Here is a 27996-nt window from a genome sequence, read left to right on the forward strand (position 1 = left end):
AGAAGTATAAGAGAAGTGGAAGACAAGAAGGGAATCATGTTACCTGAGATTTTGAGCCTCGCCGAAAAATTCTTGTGCTCGTTATCGCTACGCAAAAAATACAGAGCCACCATCGGTTTTTATTTATTCCAAAGGAAAGGGAAAATATCGAGAAAACCCCAAAGAATGGTCATCGCAACCACGAACAGGTTCAGAAGTCGGCTATGCAAGGGGAAGGTATTATCAACCCCCACATCCATGGTACTTCATGGGAAACATCTAGGATGTTTGCGCTTGAATGAGTGTCATTATCGAAATGTTTGCTTGCCAAAGGTTTGTGGATTGGAGGTAGATTTTAAATTAGTGTGCTCGCCAAGGATTTGGGTCCTCGTGCCTACGTATGTCCACTTGTTGAAGTGAGAAATCAGAGCCCCGTAGTTCGTAGGTATAAAATGTTGTTTGCTTTATTGATTTTATTACCTTGAAGAAGGGTTTTCGATTGTGTCGCCCTAAGGCTCAAATAAAAGGTTTTAATGTGTTGATTTTTTTTTACGTTTTGATAAAGTGTTATTAATTTCGGATTGCACTAAAGACTATGAATACAAGTGAATACCTCGAAGTACCAAGCCAAACGTCTTGTGTTTGAAGCATTCAGAACGAGTGTAGGAAATCTCCATTCTCATCCCTTCTTTACCACTTAAGGCTCGTGACATACAATCCTAATCGTATCTTATTGTATTTTTGAGTTTGATTTGAAAAAAGACCGCTTGACGTTGGATCAAGGATTTGCTTATTGATTTTGAAAGAGTGATCGTTCCTAATGCCTAAGGGATAACTAGCAAGCATTAATAAAGAAAGCAAGTAAAATCATACATTCAAAAGGGGAGGGGGTACATGTAAAGTACAAGGGAGTGCAAAAATAAAAGGTCTCACTGTCAGGTAGTCCAAGAGAAAGCCTTGTGTGCGCATTATGTCCTAAACTAGAAAGCGCATATGTCCTAAACTAGAAAGCGCATAAAGGATTACAAAGTCTTCTTGAGTCTTGAATGCTCCTTCCATGTTCGAGTCAAATAATCATCCAAGGTCTTTTGCAAGGGTCATAATGAGTCCCTAAGTCCATTGTCCAAGGTCCTTTCCATGCTTGGTAGTTATTGTATTTTTGTATTTTTTAAGTCATTGCCATTTTTTAGTTCATTTTAAGATGGAGGTGAATGATAGATGATGACATGATATAAAAGCAAAAAAAGCAAAGTAAAGTAAGTAACTAACCAGAAATAAATTGTTAGGAGTTATACGCGAAATGTAAAAGTTAGAATGCGAAAATTTAAAAGTTAGAGTTAATTGTTAGATGTTAGATGTTAGTGATTAAGACAGAGAGTATTCAATATCAATATAAAAATCAAATTCTAAAAGTCAAAACAATCACCAAAGTATCAAAATCAAGTGCAATTCTAAGATTAAAAATAATATCAAAATAAATTCCAAAATAATTAACAAAAATAAATTCTAAAACAATTAACAAAAATAAATTCTAAAATAATTAAAAAATAGTCCAATTATCTACAAAATTATTCAATTACATTAAAATTAATCTAACAATTCTATAATATTAATTCCTAAACAATTAACAAAAAACAACTTCTAAAACAATTACCAAGTCAATTCTAAAAATCATTAATCCAATTATCTAACAATTATCCAAAACAACATGATTAATATCCTAACTCACACAATTAATCTAGCTAATCTGAATTAAGTCTTAATTAACCAACATTAAAATCCAAATCACCTCAGCCTGGGCTTTAAATCAAGCCTGGCCCACACAGAGAGGGTGTATGGACAAATCACAGAGGGTGCCAAGAACAGAACAACATCGGGCCTAAAGGCCCAAGCAACAATTGAACAAAAACCTAACGGAGGTTCCATCCTCCTTCTCTCCACGCTCATTGCTCTAATAGAAGGTAAGTGAAAGAACGACGGCGATCGAAACAACGAATAGCTCACTTCCCCCTCCCATCTGAAACAAAAGCAACTATACTTAACTGAATCAGATTCTAACGCGATGTGGCAGAACAAAATCGAACAACGAACGCATGAAACATGATTCAACTTAGCATCATCGCAGATGACTCAATCAACACAGAAAGAAGAGGTTCTCACCGTCAACGCTGAAGTCCTCGTCGAGAGAGACTCGAGTCCCTCAGTGCAAACATCGCGCACAGTCTCTCTTTGTGGATTATGAAGGTCGCGTTTGAGTCCAAGTTTCTTGATGACGACGAAGACGTTACACCGTGCTCATGCGGTGCTGATGAAAATGATCGTGAGTTTCTGTTGGAATCCTTCATCTCTTTTCTTCTATTTCTGTTGTTATTGTTAGGGAAAGCAAAATCGTGAATTGTAGGTCCTTGAAGATCGTATGAGAGTTGGTTATTGAGATTGGAGTGGATTCAAGAAGTTAAGATTGGAAGGTGTTGAAGGTGATGGAAATGGAGGTTCTACGTTTGGCGAAGGGGTTGGAAGAGAGATTGAAGGTGAGGTTGCAGAAGAGAGAAAGAGAAAAGAAGAGTTTTGGAAGAAATTGGAGAGCCCCCCAAATCCCTGTGAAATCATGTACTTATAGAAACTTAATTCTGCGTTTTGGTAATTCACACCGCCGTTTTCCAATTTCTATTTTCGCTTATGTTATCTGCGTTTTACTTTTCATTGTCGTTTTATCCGTTTTAGCTTGTGGTTTGGCGTTTCGCTGCATTTCACCTGGATGCTGCAGATGCAAATACTTGGTTTATGGGGTTTGGACTATTGTATAAATTGGATAATGAGTGATTGAGTCAAAATGGAATTGGGTCATTTGAATGTATATGATTTAAAATGGATTTTGGATAAAATGAATGGATTTGGATATGGCTTAATGAATTGGATTTAATTGGATAAAAAATAAAAATGGAGTTAAATTGGATTTAAAATGTGAGATGGGTTAATTGGATATTTGAAATGGATATGGAAACGGACTTAAGAATTTGGATATGGATTTTGGTAATCGAGTCGATGAATTAAAATCGAAACATGAATACGAAATTGGATAAAATGGTTTAATGGTGGATATGATAAATGGATATATGAACAAATAGGCTTAAATGAAAAAGAAATGAATGCTTAATTATATGCAAATGATTAGGGTTAATGACCTATATGATCAATGTGAATGGTAGGACAAATTTTGGGGTATGACACTCGCCGAAAAGTTGTTCTCTCCGATTTGGTATCTCCACAACTCTTCTTCGCGTTTTTATTCTTGATTTAGGTTTTTGAGGATGACTTAATTGTTTTCCCTATGCTAATTGTGCTTAACTGTTAATATTTGGCTTGGATCAAATGATTTTGTAAGTTTAGGGTTCAGAACTGTAAGCTCCAATTTGGTTTGATTTTGTTGCTTGATGTTGTCTTTGTGCTTGAATTCATGCTTAACAGGTGTTTTTAGTTGGGGTTAGTGTTTGTTGTTTTTGATTTTGGGGTGATTTGATGAAATTTGGAAATGGGGTTGAAGAACACTCATGAGCGTTCTTGGTATTGTTGATATATTCACGTAGTTTAGTTTGTTTGATCTGAAATATAAGAAAAAGTGTGTGTGTGTGTATGTGTGTTGTGTTTACGAAGAGAGAGAATGTAGAGGGTGCTCAAGAGAGGAGAGAAAAGAGCATGTGAGAAATGAGATATGGAGCTCATAATCCCTTTTTTTTATCTCACTCTCATCCCCTAACGTTGGATGCCAAATGTCCCCCATCCTAGCCCTTCATTTTGTTGACTTCTTTGTTGACATAGGGACTCATGTACAGGAGTCCCCATTTGTATCATGCGTGCACCCTACCATAACCATTAGATCATATTGACTCATGTTGTTAGACTCATTAGACGATTTTGATTGAGTCAACATTCCCTCATGTTGACTAAGGGTGTTTTGGACTCCAGACTTGGGCCCAAGAACTTTGCTAGCGCCACATCCCTGGATTTCCAACTTGCACCCCTTCTTTTCTATTTTCATTTTGTTTTGGGCCAAACCCATTTTTTCTTTTCTTTTCTTTTGCTTTCATACCACCCCATCTTTTTTTCTTGCACCTACCATTTGTTTTGCTTTTTTATCTTATTTTCCTTTTCTTGTTTTATTTTATTTAGTTAATAAAAAAATGAAAATAAATAAAAAGCCATTAAAATCAATCTTTCTAAAATAAAAATCAATCAAAACACTTGATCAACATCGAGTCTTTTGTCTAAACTTAATCAAAAGTGTATAAAATCAATTTCATAAATTAACTTGGATGGAAAAGGATTAGTTGGAAGTAATATCCATCCCAGTCCCCGAGCATTTGGATACAAGCTGTAATTAGCTTGCTGTTCGAATGTTCGTCTACCTCTAAAAAATTAATAATCGCAATTGATTTCAACTCGTTTCTTCGCAGGTGAAAAAAGATTAGTTGAACGTAATATCCGTCCTAGTCCCCTAGTATTTGTACACAATCCGTAATTAGCTTTCCATTCGAGTACTCTTCATCTTTGAGGTATCTCGACTCAACTATTATTCAAACATATTTTTCTCAATAAAACCACATGAAAAAGGATTAGTTGGACGTAATATCCATCCTAGTCCTCGAGTATTTGGACACTGGCCGTAATTAGCTTGTCGTTCAAGTACATGTCTTTCGTTTAAAACACAATAATAAACCAAACCTAGTTTGTTCTTTAGTGAATGAAAAAAGGATTAGTTGGACGTAATATCCATCATAGTCCTCGAGTATTTGGATGTTGGTCGTAATTAACTTGTCGTTCAAATGCTTGTCTTCTATTAAGGAATCGTGACTTAATTCGCCTCATAAATTTCATAACCAATCGAATGAAAAAGGATTAGTTGGACATAATAACCATCCTAGTCCCCGAGTATTTGGATGCTAGTCATAATTAGCTTACCGTTTGAATACTCGCCATCCACCCAAAAATAAACTCGACCAATCAAACTCAATTTTGCCCAAGTGTAATCAAATCTCAAACCTTTTCATAAACAAAAGATGCTTCATCCATTGCAAAATGAGGCAAACAATGCTTTGTTCCTATCATACACGATTAGTAAAAACGTTTTCGCTTGAATGCGATGAAAACATAAATCTGTGAAGATCCGGATTATGGTGTCCTTTCTGACACGACACAAATGTTCACTTCTACATGTTTGTGTAGTAAGCAATGTTTTCCACTCGAATGCGACTAAATACATTTCACTAAAATCGGCCAACCAATAAACATTTGCTACCAAGAACTACATAACTTTGAATTCATCATCGCACCTGAGGATAAGTAGGAGCAAGACTCGCAATCTTTTCAAGCACCATAATAAAAAAAGCTTTTTAGTTATTTTCTAAGAACTACGTAGCTTTGAATTCCCCATCGCACCTGGGGATAGTAGGAGCGAGATTCAACATCTCGCCAAGCACCCTAATAAAAAACTTATTTTTAGTCCTTCTCTTTTTCCTTTCAAACTTTTAATAACTATAAGAAAACAAATAAACGAAAGTAACACTCTTATTCGCAAAGCTAATTAAACGGTTCCCGTTAAGTATAACATATGTGAGGGGTGCTAACACCTTCTCCTTGCATAACCGACTCCCGAATCCAAATTTGGTTGCGACAACCATATTTTTGTTCTTTTAGGGTTTTACCGACATTCCCTTAAAAAAATAAACTTCGGTGGCGACTCTGTTGTATTTAAATCGTTCGTACGCTATGGTATTTTTCACGCCACGAAATATTCTTCTACCTCTAGTTGAGTGATTCCTCTCCATTTGATTAACTCTACTTGCCACATAATCTATAGGTCATCTTTACATGGCCAAACCACTGAAGTATATTTCCACCATCTTTTCTACTATAAGTGCTGCCCCAATACTCTCTCTAATATTTTCATTCTATTATTATCTTATTAACCTTACCACACATCCAACATAACTTCCTCATATCTTCTACACTTACTTTATTCTTGTGTTGATAATTACCCAATATTCTATCCCATACAATATCATAGGTCTTACCATTTTCCAATAAAAATTTCCCTTCAGCTTGAGCGGTATCTTTGTGGCACATAAAATCCATGAATCCTTCATCCATTTCAGCCACCCAGCTTTAATATGATCGTTTACACCCCCTTCTAATTCTCCATCATTTTGTATTATGGACCCAAGACATTTAAACCACGTGACTTATGTGATGATATGGTCTCCAACTTTAACCTCTAGGTTAGAAACAATTCTCCTTTTGCTAAAATTACATCCCATTTACTCCATCTTACTTTTTCTCAAGCAAAAGCCATTTATTTCTAAAACTCGTCTCTAAGTCTCCAACCTCTCATTTAAATAGTCATTTGACTTTCTAAGTAGGACTATATTATATGCAAAAATCACGCATCTCTGTGTTAGATCTTGGATGTGTTTCGTGAGTACACTCAAAATTAAACAAAAAAAGTACGGGCTTAGGGTTGAACCTTGATTCAAACCTATTGTAATGGGAAAATCCTCCGTCTCTCCGCCTATTTTTCCACACTAGCCGATACCCCTTCATACATATCTTGGATAGCTTGAGTATATGAAATCTTAACCCCTTTCTTCTTTAGGGATTTCCATAAAATATCTCTAGGAACTTTATCATATGCCTTCTTCAAGTTAGTAAAAATTAAGTGCAAGTCTTGTTGGTCTATCTGATATTGCTCCATCACACGCCATAGAAGATAGATCGCTTCCATGATCGGCCTCATAGACATAAAACCTAATTGATTATTAATGATTTGAGTATCTTTTCTTATTATTTGTTCATTCACTCTTTCTCATAACTTCATGGTATGACTTATATATTTAATCCTCCTATAATTTTCACAATTTTGTATATCCCCTTTGTTTATATATATAGTAACTAAAACACTTCTTCTCCATTCATCTGGAATTTACTTTGATCTCATAATTTTATTGAAAAGTTTGATGAGCCACTCGATACCCCTCTCTCCAATAATTTTCCAAACTTCAATATGTATGTTGTCTGGTCCAACTGCCTTATTATTACTCTTCTTTTTCAATGCTTCTTTTACCTCTTGTTTTATGAATCCGACAATAGTAATTATGTTTTCGATTCCCATCTCTACTATTGAGCCTGCTAGAGTCCGGTGATATATCATATCCTTCTTTAAATCCTTTTTATGAACCAATACTTTTTTGTTCTTTATCTTTAACATGATTCACTTGATCCAAATCTCTTATCTTTATTTATCTTTTATTAGCAAACCTATATATAGATTTTTCTCCTTCATTGGTTCCTAAAGAGTGGTATAGTCTGTAAAATACTTGAGCTCTTGCTTCACTCACCGTCTTCTTAGTCTTGTTCTTAACTTTCTTTTACTTTTCCCAATTTTTGACATTTTTACACCTAGTCCATTCTTTAAAACAATCCTTTTCACTCTAATTTTACTCTGAACACACTTTTATTCCACCACCACGATTCTTTATCTCTAGGTCCAAAATCTCTTGATTCTCCCAATGTCTCTTCAACTACTTTTGAAATCTCCTAGGCCATCTCATTTAATATATCATTTTCACTTACTCGCGACTTTCCAAATCCTCCATCTAAGATCTTGTGTCGAAAACTTTCTTGGTTTTCACCCTTTAAAGGCCACCACTTTATCTGTGACACTCCCATGTGATTTATTTTCTTTTTTACCTCGTGATTATTATATCTATAACCAATACTCAATGTTGAGTAGTCAAAATTTCTCTTGGAATAAATTTACAGTCCAATCAATTTTTCCTATCCGACTTCCTAATAAGAAAGAAATCTATGTGATAATATGTCATCCCACTCTTATATGTGGTAAGATGCTCATCTTTTTTACTAAACTAGATATTGGATATAGTAAGATCAAAATTCGATAAAAACTGCAAGATGGATTTACCCACTGCATTTACCTTTCCGAGACCATACTACCCACACACGCCCTCAAAACCTCTTGCCACGCTCCTTACATATCCATTTAGACCCATTTCTATAAAAATCTTATCTCATCGAGGGTATATCATGAAGTAAGCCTTCTAAATCCTTCCAAAATTTTACTTTAAGTTGTTCTTCTAATCCAACTTAGAGTGCATAAGTACTAATAACATTAAGGATTTGTTTGTGAGTTGGAAGGGCTTTAGGGAAAGGGATTTGTAAAAAAGATAGAGAAATCTTTAATTTTTTTTTAAATTGTGCTTTTGTATAAAATGATAAATTAATGTTTATCATTATTTTTATTTTTAATTTTAGAATATTATAACAACATAATATATATTTGAAAAATTTATGTAAGCCCTCCAAACTTCTCCTCCCATGCATATTTTGAGTTATCCTAAATTAAGGGGATTTTGTGTTATGAATAAAAAAAACCCTCCAAATACCTCTCAACCAAAATCATTTAATTCTTTTCACTCTATCCTTCCATTTTTGAAATTCCCATATTCATTCCTCTCCAAACTCCTAAACAAAGCCTAAATGTATCTTATTCCACTATAAATTTCAAGGCTATGATTCAATCTCCAACTCTTTTCACATTCATAATATCCTTTTTCCACTCCTTGTAAATAATAATCTTCCTCATAACCATTGTGTCCACTATTTACATATATTTTTTAATAAGCGTGTATATATTCCATAATCCAAAACAAATCCTACTATCATAAAATAAATTCTATACCCACATCCATTCACAAAAATATGGGAACCCTTACTTATTTTTCACTGCATCCAAGCGGCGATGTAGTTGCCCTTTCCCTTTTGACAATGCACTCAAGCCATACATTGTTGCTTATTGGAAAAACCATAACATTCACATTATTTCGTAGTTGATCCATGCCATATATATTCGACAAAGTTTTACATTGGTCGCGGACTGCCTAACATTATCCTCTTATTTTATTCGGGCATTGGAAAAGGCTATGCATAGTAAAGCTATCATAAACAAGATTGATTACTGACTTATTTAATCAATTAGGAGAGTTTGTTTACACTGGTTAATTGATTATCAAATTTGGGTTAATCGATTAACATATTTGTAACGCCTCCAATCAATTAGAAAAACCTTTAATTGATTAATGACGACATAATTAAAAAACTTTCCATATTAGGGTTGCCCAAAATTAATCGATTATAACATTAAAAATATCCATGAATCATTTCCTTTTTGAGACAATTCTTTTTCTATAAATAAATGGTTTTTCCTCATTCTATTTCACACCAGTTTTTGAAGCAAAAATTCTTCTATCTCATTTTCTTCTCTCTTCTTCCTATTTTCTTATTCTTCACTAAAGTTGCCTTAGTGACAAGAAAGTGAAAGCTACTTGTGAGAATTTGCTTGTATCGGTGGAGTGCTACATTTGTTCTTGTACAATTGTGTGATTCTTTTGAGTAATATTTTTATTTGGTTCTTGAGTTTAACATGTGAAAATATCTGTCTGATTCTTGAGATCAGTCAATTAAAATCTCTATTTGGTTTGTGAGGTTAGCCTATTAAAAATCCCATTCGATTTGGGATTAGCCTATGTAAGATCTCTCATTTATTGTAAGAAATATCGTGGACATATCTTTAAAAGCTCAAGACTTATTATTAATGGAACTCTCAAGAGGAAACTATTGGGGATAAGAGTAAATTAAGTGTTAGGTTGAATTTGTATAAATCTGTGGTGCAATCTCTTTAACTCTATCTCCTTATTTTCTATAATTTATTTTTTTATTTCCTCTCTATTTCCATCTTCTTTTTCTCCGTTGCTTTATCTTTGTTGGACTAATATAAACCGTTTTTAAGATTTTTTTAAAAAAATAGTTTAAATTTCTAAATATCATAGTTCACTCACCTCTTATATTTATAATCACTAAATTAACAAAACACCCAACGTTTCTCACTTGACCGGACATAACCCGACAAACCTCTTAGAACCACCATGTACAACAGAGAAGTTCACCCAAGCCAACCAAGAACCAGCATAAATAAAGCCAGAAAGAACAATGCAAATGCAAAATGCTTATGAGAATATGAAGGTGTTTAAATGTGAAGATGAATGCAAGTGTTTTATGAATTCAAGAAGATGATATGAAGTCAAGTTTATGCACTCAAAGGTCCATATAGAAAAAGAAAAATGCAATGGATGTTATGGTATCTAAGTAGATGCACTCAAAAACCATAGACGTGATGGGTTATAACGAAGAAGAACAACTCTAATGGTAAATACTAAAGATGATGAATTTGTACAATAATGGAATGCATGTTTAAGAATAAGATGTCCTTCAAAGGAAACTAAACCCATGTCTGTTTGCAAGAAGACTACATGAATGCAGTAGCACCATTCTAGAGAGAAGGGAGAGATTCTCTCTCTAAAACATGATAGAAATCTGAATGTATATTGATTGAATTGTTAAGTTGTAAAGAATGTTGCATCTAAACAGATTAAAAAGAGGAGTAATGTGATGAAAGTGGATTTTTTTTGCAACAAAATAAGTAGATTCCATTATGCTTTTATTTTTGAATACATAACATAAGAGAGAATTTGAAACACATGATTTCTTTCTCCCTCTAAAAATGTTTCTTGCTTACACTTCAAGAAACCCATTAAAGCTACTGAATTATAACAAAGAGATGAGTTTAACAAGAACATCAAATGCATTTTGAGAGGCCAATGATAAAAAGATAGAGGCTTCATTAGTCAATGCAGAACCACCTCCAGCTAAATCAGATAATGCTCTAATGGCAATGAAAGGTATTTTGTGTTGGAAACAAACCAAAGCAACAGCAGCACTTTCCATGTCAGTTGGAGTAGCATCAAATTTGGACTTCAAATGATCTCTATAAGCCTTGTTATCAACAAACACATTGGCACTTACTCCTTTCTTTACTCTCACCACCATTGGCTTTCTTGGCAAGCAAGTTTTGTTAACACAACTATTCAGTTCAACATTCTGCAGAGAATACGTGAAAAATTATCCTCAAATAACTATATACTTTCATTTGTACTAAGACAAATAATAATAAATTTTCACCAAAAATGACAGACACCTCCGACCTCGATCAAAAGGTTTAGACTGAAAAGATGGATTAGGTTGAACTCACCTTGAGCTTTCTTGCAATTTCAAAGTAATTTTTGTCAACGGGAACCCAAAAAACATGCTGCTTTACTTCAGGAGTTCCATCCACAGGAAAAATTTGCTCTGGTTCATACCAAACCTTGTTCAAAAGATTTTCCACTGATTTGGAATGTTTTGTATAGTTATTGTAATTTGAAAACTTCAGATAATCAAAGTCTCTTCCGAAATCTCCATTGTCTTCACCAATCCTCTGCTCAATTAAATCAAAAAGTTAGATCAAGTTATTATATTTAGTATGCTGCAAAAAATTACTAATACATATATTTTAAAATTGAAAGAGTGGAATATCTTATTGATCAAGTTTGAACTAATGATCATTTTAGAGCGGTTTTTGAGGACCTTTAAAATTGTTATGACTATTTGAAAATCTCCAAATAATTGAAGTAACTTTTGTATCTACCTGCCAATGCCAAAGTCCTGTGTGAGCCCAAAATTGTGGAATAGTCACATCTCCAACTTGGAATTTAGAATTTACATTACCAGCAATTCCATAATGAAGAACTCCTTCTACATTGAACAAAGTAAGCAACAATTGAGTGGCAAGACCTGCATTTAGCTACAAAAAAATACCAAAAGTACTAAGAAAAAGTATGAAATATAACCATATAAGTTTGAGTAAAGACATAAACACATTAGAAACTAAACTTACCATACCCTCTCCACTCATAACAACAATAACCTTCTTCTTTTCCAATTCACCAATGCGAAAATGTCTTCCTATGACGATGTCAAGAAAATCAAAACAATGTATAATGTTTTATCAAAAATCATATATATTAAGTAACATATTATTTGTAAAAGTTACCAGCAAAGTCAAAGTAAGGAAACTTGTTATGAGGCAAAAAGCTGGGTGATTGAAGAAGAGGCTTCAACTCATAGGCATTTGGCACAACTATACCAATATATGGTCTTTGGCTATTGATATTACTGATTTCTTTCAAAGAAATTTGAGAAATTTCACTATAGGCCTTGATGCTACTTCCCAATAATACAAGCACGAGAACACTTAGAAACTTCATTTTCTTCCAATGGCTACTATATCTTTCATGTATTCCAAACATGATAACATATATAAACAAAAGAGAGTTAATTTGGATTTGTTTTCATGTGAGGAGCCAGTCAATCATGTTATCTTATTTCTTATCCATATGGTCAACGTTGGTATTAATTTATTTATAAGTAAAGACAGCAGCCTATAATTTGGGCCCCAACCCACATGTTAAGAAGGCCTAGTAATGACATGAACAACTTGTTGAGGAAACTGAGTCTATGTTATGTCTCATAAGTATTATTTTATATTTAACTTTAGTAAGGTAATATCCTTTCACCTTGTACCATGGGATGAATAACCTCTTATAGCAACTGAGACGAAGCTCTTGCAGTGGAGGCAAAAGATGATGGAAGTGTGGGTAGTTTAGGCCCTGCATGTCCTCACATTCGAGACATGTCGCCATATGATACTTTCTCGCGAGATTGTACCCGATGACTTAAATATGCATTACCGATAAACATGATGAAAAAGAGGATATTATCATGTATTTTGTATACAATATTATCATGTATTCAATTTTATATGTTACTATTTATTTATTTTTAATTATTATTTTTTTGAAGTTTTTTAGGTTATTATTTATGTTTGTACACTTCATATGTATTTTTACTTAATAAATGAACCTTTATAGTGTAACATACAATTTCAAATTTTGTAATTGAGACTTATGCAAAGGGTATTTTGGCATACATCATGATCCTACAATATGATCAATTTGGCATTGACCAAATTTTGTAATATATAACATGTCAATAGATTCTTTTATGTGTTATCGATTGCATCGGCACTTTTTTAGACTACAATATAAATGAATTCGTATAAAGTGACGTGTTTGGTTTATTTTTAGTTTACATCATAAAAACAAGGAAATCTTCTCAATTGTGTATGGTCAGAATGAACTATAGTCTAGTTGCAGTTTACTATATAGCGCGTGGCTCCTCCCCATATGTTTAAGATCAATGTCAACGTTACATTGTATAATTTGGAGCACCACCGCAAAACAAGAAAGATGGTTAGTGTTGAGTATCAATATTTGATGACAATTCACATTTTTAGTATCAATTGTTGGGTAAGAATATGGAGTAATTAAATGGTCTAGAGAGGGGCGAATAAACTCTTTAAAAATTCTAAAATTTGACAAATCATCCAAAATGAATTATCCGAGGTTTTTCAAAAATGCGTGCGAAAGGTTTAAAGCGAAAATGTGAAGATTATACTTTTCTAGACGAGCTACAGAAGCATATGTCTCATCGTAGTATATTCCTTCAGCTTGACTATATTCTTTTACCATTAATATTGCTTTATTTATAAGAATTATGTCATTTTCTTCCATCCTGTTCCTAAATACCCATCTAGTGCCAATGATGATTTTATCAACTAGACGCGGAACAAGGTCCCAAATGTCGTTACGTTTAATTTAAATAAGTTCTTCTTACATAGCAAGTAACCATCCCTCGTCAAATAAATCATCAAATGTCGATTTAAGTTTAATATGAGAAGTGAAAGCATTCTACTTACATAAATTATTGACATGTGATATAGTACTTACACCTCTTTTTATGTCTCCTGAAATTTGATCTAACGAATGATCTATTGCGATTATCCAATCTTGAAGAAGCTGGTTCGAGGTCTCTTGTTTGTTATCCTCATGTAAGCTTTCCTCTTTATATTAATTAATGTCCTCATCCTTTGATGAAGGAGTAAGATCCCCATCGGAACTTTCTCCGTTGATCAACTTCTCTATTATCACACCCGAAACATCATAAAAAACACATTTCTCCGTCTTTTGGGGTGATGCAACATGAATAAATTCTCCTACTGAAGCAGTTCTATGATTGTAAACCATATAAGTTTTACTCGTAGATGAGTACTCTAAAAATATCCATTTATTGGACTTAACATCGAATTTATCAAGATTGTCCTTTCCGTTATTTAATAAAAATATTTGTAACCGACAATGCAAAAATAAGAAATATTTGGTTTTCTACCTTTAAGTAACACATATGGTGTCTTCTCTAGGATGAGTCGAACGACCATCCTACTTAAGACATGACATGCGGTATTAATCGCATCTTTCCAAAAGTACTTAGGCAGACTCATTTTACTTATCATGGTTCAGGCCAATTTTTTTAAAACACGATTTTTACGCTCAACAACACAATTTTGTTGTGGAGTTCTCGGACATGAAAACTAATGAGCAATCCCATTTTTGGTGCAATTTTTTTGAAATTGATGGTTAACAAATTCACCATCATGATAACAACAAAGTGTGATGATTTTCAAACTAAAAACATTTTGGACAAGCTTAGCAAAATCAAAGAAAGTCTTAAAAGTTTCATCCTTATGGGTTAAAAATAACGCCCAAGTGAATTTAGAGTAGTCATCAACAATCACAAACCCATAATAATTGCCTCCTAAACTTCTTGTTCACGAAGGTCCAAATAAATCTAGGCAGAGAAGCTCGAGAGATTTTGATATCGAAATAACCTTTTTCGATTTAAACGACACTCTCGTTTGCTTTCCCATTTGGCAGGCATCACACAATTTGTCTTTTGAAAATTTAATTTTAGGAGGACTAAATACTAGATTCTTGGATTCTATTTTTTTATTAAGCCGAAATGCACATTGACACATCATCTAGATCAAACATATAGACATTATCAATCTTAAAACCCTTAAACACAAGGTCCTTACTTGCCTTACGATTAATTAAACAATTGACAGTATCAAAAACCACCGTGTACCCTTTGTCGTATAATTGACTAATGTTAAGTAGGTTTTTTTAAGCTCTTTAACTAAAAGCACATTTTCAATGGTTATTATGGAGGGATTTCCCACAATACCTTCTCCTAAAATTTTACCTCTTGTGTTGTCCCCATATGTGACGTGACCGTTTTACTTATCATTGAACTTGATGAACATGGAAGCATTTTCTGTCATGTGTCTTGAGCATCTTCTATCTATAAACCATATTCTTTTCGTGGAGACAAGACTTTCCCATGACAATCAAATAAAATTTTTTTGTCCCTAACTAGTGGTTCCTTTAGGGCTAGTTGAGGTACACATAGGAATCCATGTCATTTTTGCATTGGGAACTTGAACGTTCCTAATATGACAAAGAGGCCTAATGTGATCCTTATCACTACAATAATGATAAATAGCTTTAGATGAAATGCCTTTTCTATTTCTCCTAGTGAAGAGCTAGAACAATTACAAGATAGTTAAGTAACATGAGTTATTTATCCTTTGAGAGTCTCAATTTCAAGTTTTAAAAATGGAAAAGTAACACACTCTACTTTAGCTACATTCTTAACTAAAGTGTCTGAAACATTATAGTGCTTATCAACTAGAGATGTATGCGCTTCCTTAAGGGAATCCAAAACATGATTAAGATTATTTATCTTATTTTCAAGTTTTAAAATAATTTCTTTTTGGAGAGAAATATTCTTAAAAATGTTTATAGAATCCACATACATATCATTAAACTCTTTCGACAATTCACTGTATGAATATTCATCATCAGGTTCAAAAGTATATACCTTTGTAGTTTCACCTTTCTTACGTGCCATCAAGCAAAAGTTGGCACACTCATCACCTGAGCTTGAACAGGAATATGAGGAGAAGCTATCATTCTCTTCTTCCCACATGATATATGCTCTATGACCTTTGGAGTTTTTTGCTTTCGTCTTGTAGAATTCCTTATCTTTCTTTTTATGATGTTTGGCGAGACATGGATAAATGATTCTAAAATGTGCTGATTTTCCACACTCGTAACATGTAATGTCATCATCCTTTCTTGTGTTCTTTCTTAGGCGGGTGAGTATTTCTGAAATTTACTATTTCTTTGTCGGAACGCTTGAGCTTGTTTATTTTCAAGTATATATTGTAGTATGTAACGAATAAAACCATCTCCTCTTGCTTATGAGCTTTTTCGTCAGAGTTATCACTTTCTTCCTTTGACTTATTCACTTTTGATGATGAAGCTTTCAAAGAAAGTTCATGTTTCTCTTCTTTCCCTTTCTCTTTCTTTATCGACTTTACTTTTCTTTTCGCAAGTTGTTTCAGCTCATTTTCATATCCGGCTAACTTCCCAAACAACTTTATAATATCAAAATTATTAAAATCATTAGACTCTTTTATAGCAGTAACTTTTGGTTGTCACTCCATGCACATATATCTTAATATTTTGCTAGTACAATCTTTGTTAGAATAGGTTTTATCCAAATTGTTTAGTTTGTTGATTAAGTGGAGGAATCCATTTTGCATGGAATTCACGAATTCTCCTGGTTCCATACAAAATAGTTTGAATGCCTCTGTAAACATATTAATCTTAGACTCCTTAACGTCACCAGTTCCCTCATAGAGAGTTTGAAGAGTGTGTGATATACCTGTAGCACTCATGTGATGTAAAATTAAGTAGAATATTTTCGCACTTAAAGCAGAGATAAGTATATTCCTCGCATTCAAATCTTATGAAGCCTTTTTTTGGTTTCATAATCCGTCCAATTGTTTGGGTGCATAACAACGTCATAATCTCTCGTAGGGATAAATGGTCCCTAATGATGGCCACCCGTATATTTTTGTTAACTGATAATAAGTGTACATACATGTTCGACTTTAAAAATAGATGCTCTATTCTACGCTTTGGATCATCATCATCCGACATATTCACAAACTTTTGGAGTCGAATAAACTTAATCAAAAGACCATCTCTTGATGCCAAATGTTGGGTGAGAATTTGGAGTAATGAAACGGTGTAAAGGGGGGGGGGGGGAATACAACCTTTAAAAATAATTCTAAAATTTGACCGATTCTCCAAAATGGATTATTAGAGGTTTTTCAAAAATGTGTGGGAAAGGTTTAAAGAGAAAATATGAATATTATACTTTTGTTGGAACTTGATCATGTTAACACTTAACTAATTCACAAATACCAAAGATGGTTTTATTATCACACACAAAAGGTAATCAATTGATTCAGTGGTATATTTCACAAGGTGTGTTTATACAACGGTTAAATATCAATGAATTCTAACCTAAATAGTTTCTCAGAATTTAATCACCACTAAAGCTCGATTAGGCACCAATTCTAACAAATTCTAACCTTACGTAATAAATCTCTACCAATTGAATAAATGATAGCAATTGTAGGTGTGTGTGTGTGTGTATCTGTGTGTGTGTGTGCGTGAGAGAGAGAGAGAGAGAGTACATCGAGATATATAGTGGTTCAACATTCATCCTCGGTTTTCCTACTCCACTCTTAAATGGTTTCCCATTGGAACCTGTTGTGTTCCTTTTTATTTTGATAAATATTGCAAGAGTTCATACAATCATTAATCCATAATAATATTGATAAAAATAAACCTCCTATCTGGATCTTGACTTGTATATAGTATAATTCCAAACTCTTCACCACAATCTTTACTCGATTCACGTTTCTTGAATCTTCCAACTTCACCACTCTCTTCACAGTCTTCGTGTATGGAAATCACCCATTGATCCCATCGATTTATTGAGCGATGAACTATCTGAAGATTTGAGAAGAACTCCACTATATTCGTAGCCATCCACACAGTGACTACCAATGTAATATGGAGAGAAAAACCTCATTCTTTTCATTGGAATTCGTCAGTGTAATGCCCCATAGTGCTTCTAGGATTACTGATTGACCCCACATAAGTTTATGAGAAAGCCCTTATGTTTTTATAATGTATATTCACTCAGACGTATTAAGAAGAGATTTCTTATACATCAAGACTAGCTAGATACTTCCAATATTATAGACACTTGCTTGACATTTACTTTGAGATGAGGCTTGAGTTATATTCCATTTAGGTGTCATCATCAGAGAGTTAAGTTTATCAATTCCTATTGATCTAGTTCATCAGGAACTAGTTGTCATCATCCAAAGCATGTTCATCTTTAAGAGAGATTCCTTGATCAACGACTTACAAAATAATGTTCCATATTCTCCGCCATTTTGATGATTAAAATGCACCTCTCAGGGAGTTGGTAAAAGAAATAACACATTTTTTAGAGTAATTAAACTCCCCCTCAATTTAGTAGAGAGTATATTCTACTCCCTTTGAGAGTATAATTCTCCCCCTTTGTTGAAATAAAAAAAGGTGGGTAAAGACGCAGTTCGATAATTTTAAATATGCAAACATAGTAAGTTAGACATTTAGGAATGGGAAAACATCATTTATTTAATTAAAGGAAAAGTAAAAACTAAGGGAAATTGCAAGAAAAAGAAATAAGCAACATAAGCAAATAAGAAATAATTATTTCATCTCATCATCATCCTCACTTTAGGCTATTGGAGAGACAAGGTTTCTTCTCTCCATTATTTCAATGAACATGTTAATCTTTTAATTCATTTCCTCTATTCATCACGTATGTCATTGAGGGTATTTGAGGAGGATGGAGGAAGGTCATTGCTTTTTCGCTGTCATGCCTTTCTTGGTGGTATTGGAACAAGCTCTATTTCTTGAATGTCATACCCCATTTTTCTTACAAGCCCTTTTCCTATCACCGTGTGCATAAATTTCGGTTCTTCTTCTCCAAAGCTATAGCTGGTATAGGTAAAATGTTTTGTGATTGATTTGCCTTAGGGTAGAGTGGACTTTTTCTTTTTGCTATCCAGCATGTGATGAAGTATGACATCTACCCAATTTTTCCCTGTTTTATTTTCCATAAACCAAACTGCAGGAACATCCTATTTTTGGATGGTGCTAAATTGATTTTCCTTGGGAAAAGAACATGAATCATTGTATAATGAATTAACCTACTATCAGGGCGTACAAGGCCGGTGTTGAATGGATATGGAACTATGGAAAAAAGGACCAATTAGGAGAGTATGAGCATAAATGTTGAAATTAAATTCATTACCTTAAAGATCCATTTGATCATAATCTTGTTCAATAAATGGTAGGTTACAAATTTGTGCCAAATCTTCAAGAGACAAAGTGATACGGTGCTTCTTGGTCTCAAAACTAATGGTACCATCTTTATAGTTAAGATTTTTATAAAACCTTTTTACCAATTCAGGGTACCTCTCTTGAGGTTTTCAAAAACAAAGTTTCTTAAGCCAACAAAGTTGAAGACTTCCATAAATGAGAAACACTTGAAGAGTTTTTCATCCAAGTACAGAGAGACATGCAGTTCTCTATCGGCTTAGTACCGATTGAAATTTTTCTCTTGAGATTGTGTGGAGAAATCTTTAGAGAAGTAGGATGGTGTAGCGGGAAATTCATGATCATCAAGCTATTGACAAGCTAGAGATCAATTAACAAGAGTCGCCACCATGCTTTTATTGTTTCCAAGGGAAAATGGGAAAAATACGAACAAAACCCAAAAAGTAAGAAATTTTCAAATAAAAACTAATAAAAGTCAGAGATCACAAGTAAGGGGATTGGTTACACAGAGGCAAGGTGTTAGCATCCAAAGTGTCTTAGGTACTCCTAGGGAGCCCTTTTTGTGTGCATATGTATTTTGTACAAAGTGATGTTTACAAACAAATAGAATGGGGGGATGAGAAAAGAATTCATTAATTATATTTTTTATGTTTGACAAGACCTTTAGACTTGTGTTTACGTACCAACATAAAAATGAGGGATCAAAACATCGTACTTCGTGGTACAAATTTCAAAGTGGATGCATTACTTTTAACAAAAATTATGTTTGAAAGGCACAAAGGCCTAAAAATGGTTTGAATGAGTTAGTTCTTTTGGCTTTTTAAAAGTTTAGGTCAATTATAGTTAAGTTTATTCACAAGTTTGATTTAAGAAAAGAATTTTGAAAATGCAATGGCCTAAGGCCAAAGTTTCTATCTTTTTGCAAAAGTGGTCAAAGTTTAGAACAAAAATAGTTCACACAAAGAAGATTTTGAAAAATGGAGGGAGAGATTTTGAAATTAAATAAATGGGGAGAAGATGAAGAGACTACCCTATGTACAAAATTAAAAGTTTAGAGTTGAAAAGATTTGACCAAATGGGTAGCAATCCAATAGACAAGAATGTCAATAGAAACCCAGAATTCCCTTGGACTTTTAGAATCAAGCAATATACAAATGCACAATTATATTATCTTGAAGAGCAAGGCATCAAATAAAGATGGCCTCATCCAAGCTTATCCATTCCATGATCTTCAACAAAATATCCCATGCAACAAATGAATTCCACAAGTCACAGGTTCAAAATAACAGCTTCACAATGATCATGTTGCAGATGAACTCAAAGATGTATTCAAAGATGTATCAGATGAATTTCAAATTGTAAGCACTTGGTTCTTCAATAAATTGGCATTTGCCAAGTCCATTAGCACATGAAGGTTTCCTAGATTCTAAGTCCATTTGTCCAAGATCAAGCCAACAGTCCACTCAAAAGTATTTTAGGGTTTTTATTATTATGTACATTAATGGTCAAAGACCACACAAACAAGCAAAGTATACACAAACAAAATATATCACACAATATGGTCCAAATGGACAAAGTAAAAATTGCATTAACATAAACAATTAGAATGATATGAACAATGGCAAATGAAATAGAGTGCTAAAATTAAATTACATTAAAGTAAAGGCTTGAAGTTAAAAGTTAGTAGTTAATTGGTTAAGAGTTAGTATTGTTTTGTTTTTGCTTTTCATTTCAAGACATTCTTTGGAGGACACTCAACTCACTTATCACAAGCATGGATCCTTAAACCAAAATATCTTCCAAAGGAAGGAAAGAAAGCCATGTTTCCACACAATACCATGAAAGAGGGGAGACTTACAATCTCACTAACTAGAATGCTTATGCCTTTTATGTTACAAATTTAGTGGTATGTTAAGCAATCGTAATTGGACTTATTGTAGAAGTCACAACTATTTGAGGCTGGGCAAAAGAATTTTGGTGTTAGTGCATGTTAGAGACATAGTATAATGAGCTATGCTCATGAAACATACCACACACAAAAAGAATATGCAAAAGGTGTGGCCTAATCTCATCCATACTCATGTTAATTTTTCAATCAACTAGCATTAGGACTTTGAGATATCATAGGCCAAATAGAATGAATGAATGGATAAGAGGAATGAGATGAAGTGGGAGGGGGATGAATGAAATCACAAATTGGTCAAAGGAGGACTTTTACCAAATTAATATCATTCATTCATTTTGGGAGATGGAATGTACATTCCATCAATCCCCTAAATCCAATGATATTAATTTGACAAAGTCAAATCAACCTTGACCAAGACCCAACAACAAGAGTCAAACATAAACAATGTCATCACAATTGGTCAAGAAATTTATTTGGCATTTATTCAAATTAAAATATTAAAATAGTGCTTTTAAATTAAATATGGTTTGTCCAATTCCTAAAATCTCATCAAAACACCAAAGAAATGGCCATGAGATTTATCATAGGTCAACCAAGGTCAAAGGACCTTGGAGAAAAAATTTCATAATTTTTGGACATTTAAAAATATTTTTAAAAAATTAAAAACAAATGCAAAATCAATTAATTCATGAAAAATATTAATAATGATCCAAAATATAATTTTAATTCAGAATATGAAAGAGAAAAATATTTGAATTTTTTTGGTGAAAGTCCAATATTTTTGGATCAATATTGAATTTGATATGAATTATTGAAAATAATGCAATTAAAATGAAAATTCTGAAAATCAAAAATACGTGGACTATCTGATCTCCCTCATTAATTGAGGTGGCAGATCAGATGGTCCCTAGCGCGCACTCCACATGGTCTTGAGTCAACAACGCTGCACAGGTGGTAATTAAAACCAACGCTCAAGATTAAAACAAAAGGAATGGATCATGTGGTTCAGAGTCTTGCCAACGCATCGCCGGAGCCAGAGCTCCGGTCATCTTCTCCGGTGGACCTCACCGGACTGGTCCACCATCAACCATCACCAAAATGAAAAACAAGGACATGATCTTAAAGAAAAAATGACACTGAGCTCGAATCTGGCCTCAATTCACTCTAACTCCAAGTATATTGAGAGATACATGGAGTTGAAATTTGAGGTACATGAACTGAGTTGCTTCAATTTGGCCTCAAAGCAACTCAATCTTCTTGCCTACATTGGTAGGACTTCAGACAACCAAAGAATCAATAGAATTGAGCAAGAATTTGAGAGAATCGAAGAGTTCAAAATTTCTAGAAAATACCTTCAATGTAGGTTTGGATTCAATTGATCTTGATCTTGCTTGTGCTTGATCTCACTCCACTTGCTTACAGAAGAAGGATTAGATGGTTAAGAGGTTGTGGATTCCTGGAGAATTGAATTTCAAAACAGTGGAAATTAATCTCAAATTCAAGAGAATTTTTCAAGCTTATCCTTTGCAAAGTGAGGGTTTGAGATGGGGGATCAAAGCTGGCGTGAATGTGTATGAATTTATGAGCAATTGAAGCTCTATTTATAGCCAAAACAGTTGATAATTGCACACTCCGAATCACATTCCAATTTTGGCAAATGGTGATGCAAGGGTGCATGGGTGCGCACAGGCCCATGAAATGATTGCTTGAGGTCCACAAATGAATATTGGATGGTCTGAATTAAGCTTGGATTGCAAGGCAAGTGTGCATTGATGTTTGAAGTTTGATCCTTGCCAAGTGATGTCACCCTATTTATGCCATGCGCAGCCTATGCATTTCTTGTCCAAAATGAATGAAATTGAGCTCTTTGGAAAGGTGAGATCAAGAGGAACAACTTTTATGTTCAACACTTTTTCATTTGGAGATTGGAAATTGGAGAAATTTGAGGTGAAGTTTGGAAATTTTTGACATATCAAAATTTTTCTAAGTGTCAAGCCATATGTCTCAATATTCCATCTTGCTTAAATTTTTATATGAGCTTCAAATGAGAAAAGTATCTTTATCAAAGTTGTATATCTCTCAAATAACTTCAAAATGGTTACCATTTTCATATCATTTGGATTTGAAATGATAGAGTTATGCATTTTTGAAGTTTGGAAAAATCACTTGGTCAATGGTATAGGTCAAAAGTGACCTATAATGTAACCTCATATAACATGCTCAAAAAAGTTGAATTAGCTCCCACCCCAAACATCAAAGTTGAAGTATACACATTGAATTTGATTTTTCAACTTGGAAATATTTCATATCATAAAAATTGAGAAAGTTATGGCCTTGGGAAGTTGACTTTCAAATTAGGGTGTAGACAAAATAACCTATAATGTTTCAACATAGAAAATGATTTTCCAAGCAAAAATAGCTCTAGGTCTCAACATGAAAGTTGTTTAGAATGTCATTTAGAGTAAGTTTTCTCTTGGAATCATTTTCATATGGTGAAAATTATAGGAGATAGGGTCTAGGGAGACCCAGTTTTGATCAGATGAATTCATCTGGCCAACCACCATCAACTAACTTGCTAACTTCCAATTTTCTTGACTTTATTGGCTCATGGTAGATCATATATTCATAAGATGATGATTTTTGAAGTGTCCCTTGAGAAATTTGATCAATTGGTGAGATAGCTTGTTGGAGAAGTTACTCAAGATACCTAGTCAAACTAGGGTTTCCAAGACAAATCACCCTCAAACTCTTGAAGAAAGCTTGATCAATATAACATGTAGAGATCTTTGGGACTCATATATGATATTCATAACCATTCTTGAATCAATTCTTGTTTGTGCTCTTTGTTCATGAAGGTCTCAAAACCCTAGATGTGATCTTGATGAATTAATGAGATCATGCTCTTCCTATAAAAGAGTTAGACAAATACAAAGACATATTTTTGGTATTTTGGTTAGTGAAATGATGAAATACAAGGATGATATAATCACAAAGTTCTTGGTGATCTCTCCCAAAACAAACCCAATGAAAAATGGGTAAGGAGGATGCCAAGACATGATCCCAATGCTAATGCTTATGATGGAATTGCATGAGGGATCTTAGGATCAAAATTGGGGTCTTACAGCTGCCCCTATTTAAGGACATTCTAACTAAGGAGGCGAAGATTAAAATCTTCATGTCGACTCAGTAGAATGGGCTTAAATAACAACATATAGAAACAAATTTTGGTCCCTAAGAGACCTCATGATGCATATGACATGAATGCAAAACTTAATGCTCTGTAGGGAAATAAAGCCACAAAGGAAAAGAAATCAGAGAGACCAAAAGCCCACAGGAGTATAATGCATTCCGTAAGGAAAACTGACTAGGGAGACAAAGACTCTGGGGGATAAAAAGGAGTTATGCGTAGGTGTCGCAACCTGCGAAAAATCAACCGGCGAGAAAAGAGAATGACAGAAGAGTCGCCACTGTGCGTTATTTATCCCAAAGGGGGGAAAGGAAACGCTCGAAGTAAACCTGGAAAACAGAAAGGAAAAGACAAGGTGTCGCAACCAAATCTTGGGTTCGGGAGTCGGTTATGCGAAGGGAAGGTATTAGCACCCCTACGCATCCGTAGTACTCTACGGGATCCACTCTTGTGGTTCTTGTCTAAAGGGTGTGGGTTTATATAATGTGTTATTTATTAAAAGGGGGGTCAAAAGAAAATGACTCGCACGGATGTCGCATCCACTGCATACGTATCTCATCTGAATATGAGAATCAGAGTCTTCGTAGCTCGGCTACCTATGGGTTAAGGGGAAGTGTACTCGGTAAGACATCGCGTCTTATGCCTACGTATCTCATCTGGAATGAGAATCAGAGCAAAACGTAGTTCGGCTAACTACGGGGTTGGTTTTGGATGAACGACGTTACTACACAATCTACCGGATGCTCGACCTTTGGAGACTTACTCACCTGTAGTAGAAGGAGTAAACGTGTTCTTAGGAGAAGAAAAATCAATGAGTTGGTGGTGTTTGGGGATGCTCATGCAAAAGGGGTAATGAGGATAAGACCTCATAGCTCTTAACCCTGGACAGGGTGAGCTCATGACAAGGCGTGGGGGTTCAGAAAGGTGGAACCTTCTCCACTGACTGACCGGACCAAAAGATCTTGAGCTTTTGTTCTGTAGCATCGACACATAGTGTGATCTTAAAGAATGACGAACTGAATAACGGGGGATTGACTACTAGTCCCTTTTATCCGTCAATTGCCTCTTCAGGGAGGTCTTTGGGCACAAAAGTAAATAAACAAAAGAAAACATTGCCTCCTATCGAGGTCTTCCAGCTAAGAAAGCGGTAAAATGCGGGAAAGATGTAAAAGTACCACACGGATAAAGATCCGAAGTAACAGCAACTAAAGAGACAAGAAACCCGGAGATCTCTCAAGCTGGCACCATCAAAGAAAGCAAATCAACACAGGTAATCGGAATAAATCTCCCAGTGGTATCCCACAAATAAAGTGGAATACCAAACAAGCTATCTCTTCAGGAGTCATGTGAGCCCTCACAAAAAAACTCAACAAACAGGTTAGAGAAACAAGATGGGGTGCAATCAAGAGTTGCACCAAATAATAGAGTCACATGAATCATGCCATTAAAGTTCATAAAAAGCTCACCAAAAGAAACCAAGGGTAGGAGGCCTAAACCTCTTATCAAACAAATGCATTAAAAGGGTATCAAAAATTTCAGGTTGAAAGTATAAAGTAGTGGAAATAGGGCAAACCTGATTGGAGAGATCGAATGAAATTGAATTGCCCGGTTGGGTTTGCAAAGAAATCTGAGGGTTTATATGAGATGGAATTGGCTCTTTGCAGATGAGTTCCCTTCAGTCTCTGGAGGTTGCTCTGAACTCTGTTAGCTCTTCTCTCACTATCTTTTTCCCAGGTTAGGTCAGGGTTTTTTGGGAGATGGAAGTCTAGAATATATGGCCTAATTTCGTGGCTTTGTGGGCTCAAATGAGAGAGGTTCAAGTCCAAGATTTTTCTGTTATATTTTATTTATTTATTTATTTATTTTTTCTTTTCAAAACGCGTGGGCTTCGCCTAGCGAGCATGACAGTTCAAGAAATTCCTCTGAGCGTAGGTGATTCTGGTGGCTTTTCTTGGGACTCGCTAGGCGACCCATTCTGCTCGCCTAGCGAGCATGACAACTCATGAACAAACTTTTGTTCCTTCAAGATTAACGTTTTGACTGATGAATAGACCCCATTTGAACATGTTGGAAGTATCTCAAGTCATTCCCTTGTGTTGACTGATCACCCAGATAGGACCCACAAAGTGCCTTGGATGATATTCATGCTTCTTGGATCTGATTCTGATTGACATGATGAAATGCAATATGAAATGTTAAATGACCTAAAAATGAATGCATGAATGAGGAGGGCAAATTTTGGGGTGTTACAGCTGCCCCGATTCAGTCATCAGCTAACCCGAGCAGGATGAAAGCGAACAACTTATCAGACAAACAGGGTGAGCTGTGGTTGAATACCAAAGACAAACCGAAAATTTGCGCTCTGAGAACACCACAAAAATGCTGAAATACACCGCGCTGTTTATTTTTCCTCCGATCCTCTGGCTGAATCTGAATCAGTCTTCTGACTTAATCTGGAGTTTCGATCCTCTGGCTGAATCTATACTCAATTTAGTCCTCTAGTTGGATATTAACTTTGATCCTCGGGCTGGATACGATTTTGATTCTCTGGCTGAATCTATTTTTGGTCTTCGGGCTAGACATGACTTCGATCTTCTGGCTAGATCTTCTTTGTTTCGATTCTCTGGCTGAATCTATTTCCGGTCTTCGGGCTAGACCTGACTTCGATTTTCTGGCTAGATCTACTTCGATCTTCTGACTAGATCTGCTTCGATCTTCTGGCTAGATCTACTTTCTTTGTTTCAATTCTCTGGATGAATCTATTCTTTTTTTTATTCTCTGGTTGAATCTATTTCCGGTCTTCGGGCTAGACCTGACTTTGATCTTCTGGCTAGATCTACTTCGATCTTTTGGCTAGATCTGCTTCGTTTTGATGGTAAATTCCCATCATCAGGATCTTGCATCTGAGGCATGCGCTGGTTGACCCTCTTTCGAAACCTACACCCAATCTTCATGTTAGATATGCAGCTTCGAGAATATTCCACTTTTTTGGGCTTCGTACATATTCTTCAGGCTAGAACATGATGCAACGACTCTTCAATTAGACTTTGTTGTTTAAATTTCGATCCGCGGGCTGGATCCTCTTGTAGGTTGATTTTCTGTTGAGCTGTCAATCTACTCCTCCAGCTGGCTTGCTGGGGAGATAACGCTTGTAGGCGACTCTCTGGCTGAATCTTCAAATTGAACCTTAGGTTGGCTCATTGGAAAACGATTCTCAGGCTGAATCTTCAAATTGAACCTTAGGCTGGCTCTTTGGAAAACGATTCTCAGGCTGAATCTTCGAATTGACCCTCATGCTGGATCACACGCACTTGATCCTCTGGCTGGATCTCATGACTTTGGTTATAAAGTAATTCTTCAGTCTACTTTGAAGAACCTGTCTATCAGCTTATGTGTATGCTTGATATGCATGCAAATGCAAATGTTATGCGTGGTGCAAAAAGAAATCTGCTTGGGGAGGCAAACTCTGGTAGGGAACGGATCGCTGTATCAATCCTTGAATGCTTTGTGGGGAATGATCCGTCTGCCGGGACCGGGGAGCCACCGAAAATAAATCGGCTCTCTCTGGAAAGTTGACCCTGCTGGGGGAGTATCAACTATGGGAATTTTGTTTGGCGAGGCTCTGTGAGGAGAGTCTGCGGGGACAACACTTCCTGGGGAAATGTCGTAGGAATCGACCTTTGTTGGGGATATGAACTTGCTAATCATCCTCAGGCTGATGATCAGAACAAATCTGTTAAAAATATTCTGCTGGGGAATGAGATGAC

The 27996-nt window shown here is 35.0% G+C and overlaps 1 protein-coding gene and 1 long non-coding RNA gene across 3 annotated transcripts; both read right to left on the minus strand.

The window, feature by feature from the left end:
* Window positions 1-828: 828 nt before the first annotated feature.
* On the minus strand, window positions 829-2827 carry LOC127117018 (uncharacterized). Of its 2 annotated transcripts, none has more exons than XR_007801786.1 (2): window positions 2140-2827; window positions 829-1996 (listed from the first exon to the last, which is right to left on the minus strand). It is a non-coding gene; the product is annotated as an uncharacterized LOC127117018 (long non-coding RNA). The 2 variants fall into 2 exon arrangements; XR_007801792.1 differs by having other exon boundaries at window positions 829-2011.
* Window positions 2828-10495: 7668 nt separating this feature from the next.
* LOC127116970 (bark storage protein A) lies at window positions 10496-12294 on the minus strand. The gene is made up of 5 exons (XM_051047414.1): window positions 11978-12294; window positions 11822-11889; window positions 11573-11728; window positions 11138-11362; window positions 10496-10986 (listed from the first exon to the last, which is right to left on the minus strand). Exons 1-5 carry the CDS (start codon window positions 12231-12233, stop codon window positions 10654-10656), a joined length of 1038 nt encoding a protein of 345 aa, XP_050903371.1. The 5' UTR covers window positions 12234-12294; the 3' UTR covers window positions 10496-10653.
* Window positions 12295-27996: the final 15702 nt, after the last annotated feature.

Source organism: Lathyrus oleraceus, chromosome 1 (genome assembly GCF_024323335.1).
Source record: "Lathyrus oleraceus cultivar Zhongwan6 chromosome 1, CAAS_Psat_ZW6_1.0, whole genome shotgun sequence".
Lineage (NCBI taxonomy): Eukaryota > Viridiplantae > Streptophyta > Magnoliopsida > Fabales > Fabaceae > Lathyrus > Lathyrus oleraceus.

What these genes read in the sequence shown, in the direction of transcription:
- LOC127116970 (XM_051047414.1), bottom strand. Translation starts at nt 12,233, where the DNA reads ATGTTTGGAATACATGAAAGATATAGTAGCCATTGGAAGAAAATGAAG. An exon ending in TCCTTACTTTGACTTTGCTG is followed by an intron (nt 11,890 to 11,977) that starts GTAACTTTTACA and finishes ACATCGTCATAG; the next exon opens with GAAGACATTTTCGCATTGGT. An exon ending in CAGGACTTTGGCATTGGCAG is followed by an intron (nt 11,363 to 11,572) that starts GTAGATACAAAA and finishes TTAATTGAGCAG; the next exon opens with AGGATTGGTGAAGACAATGG.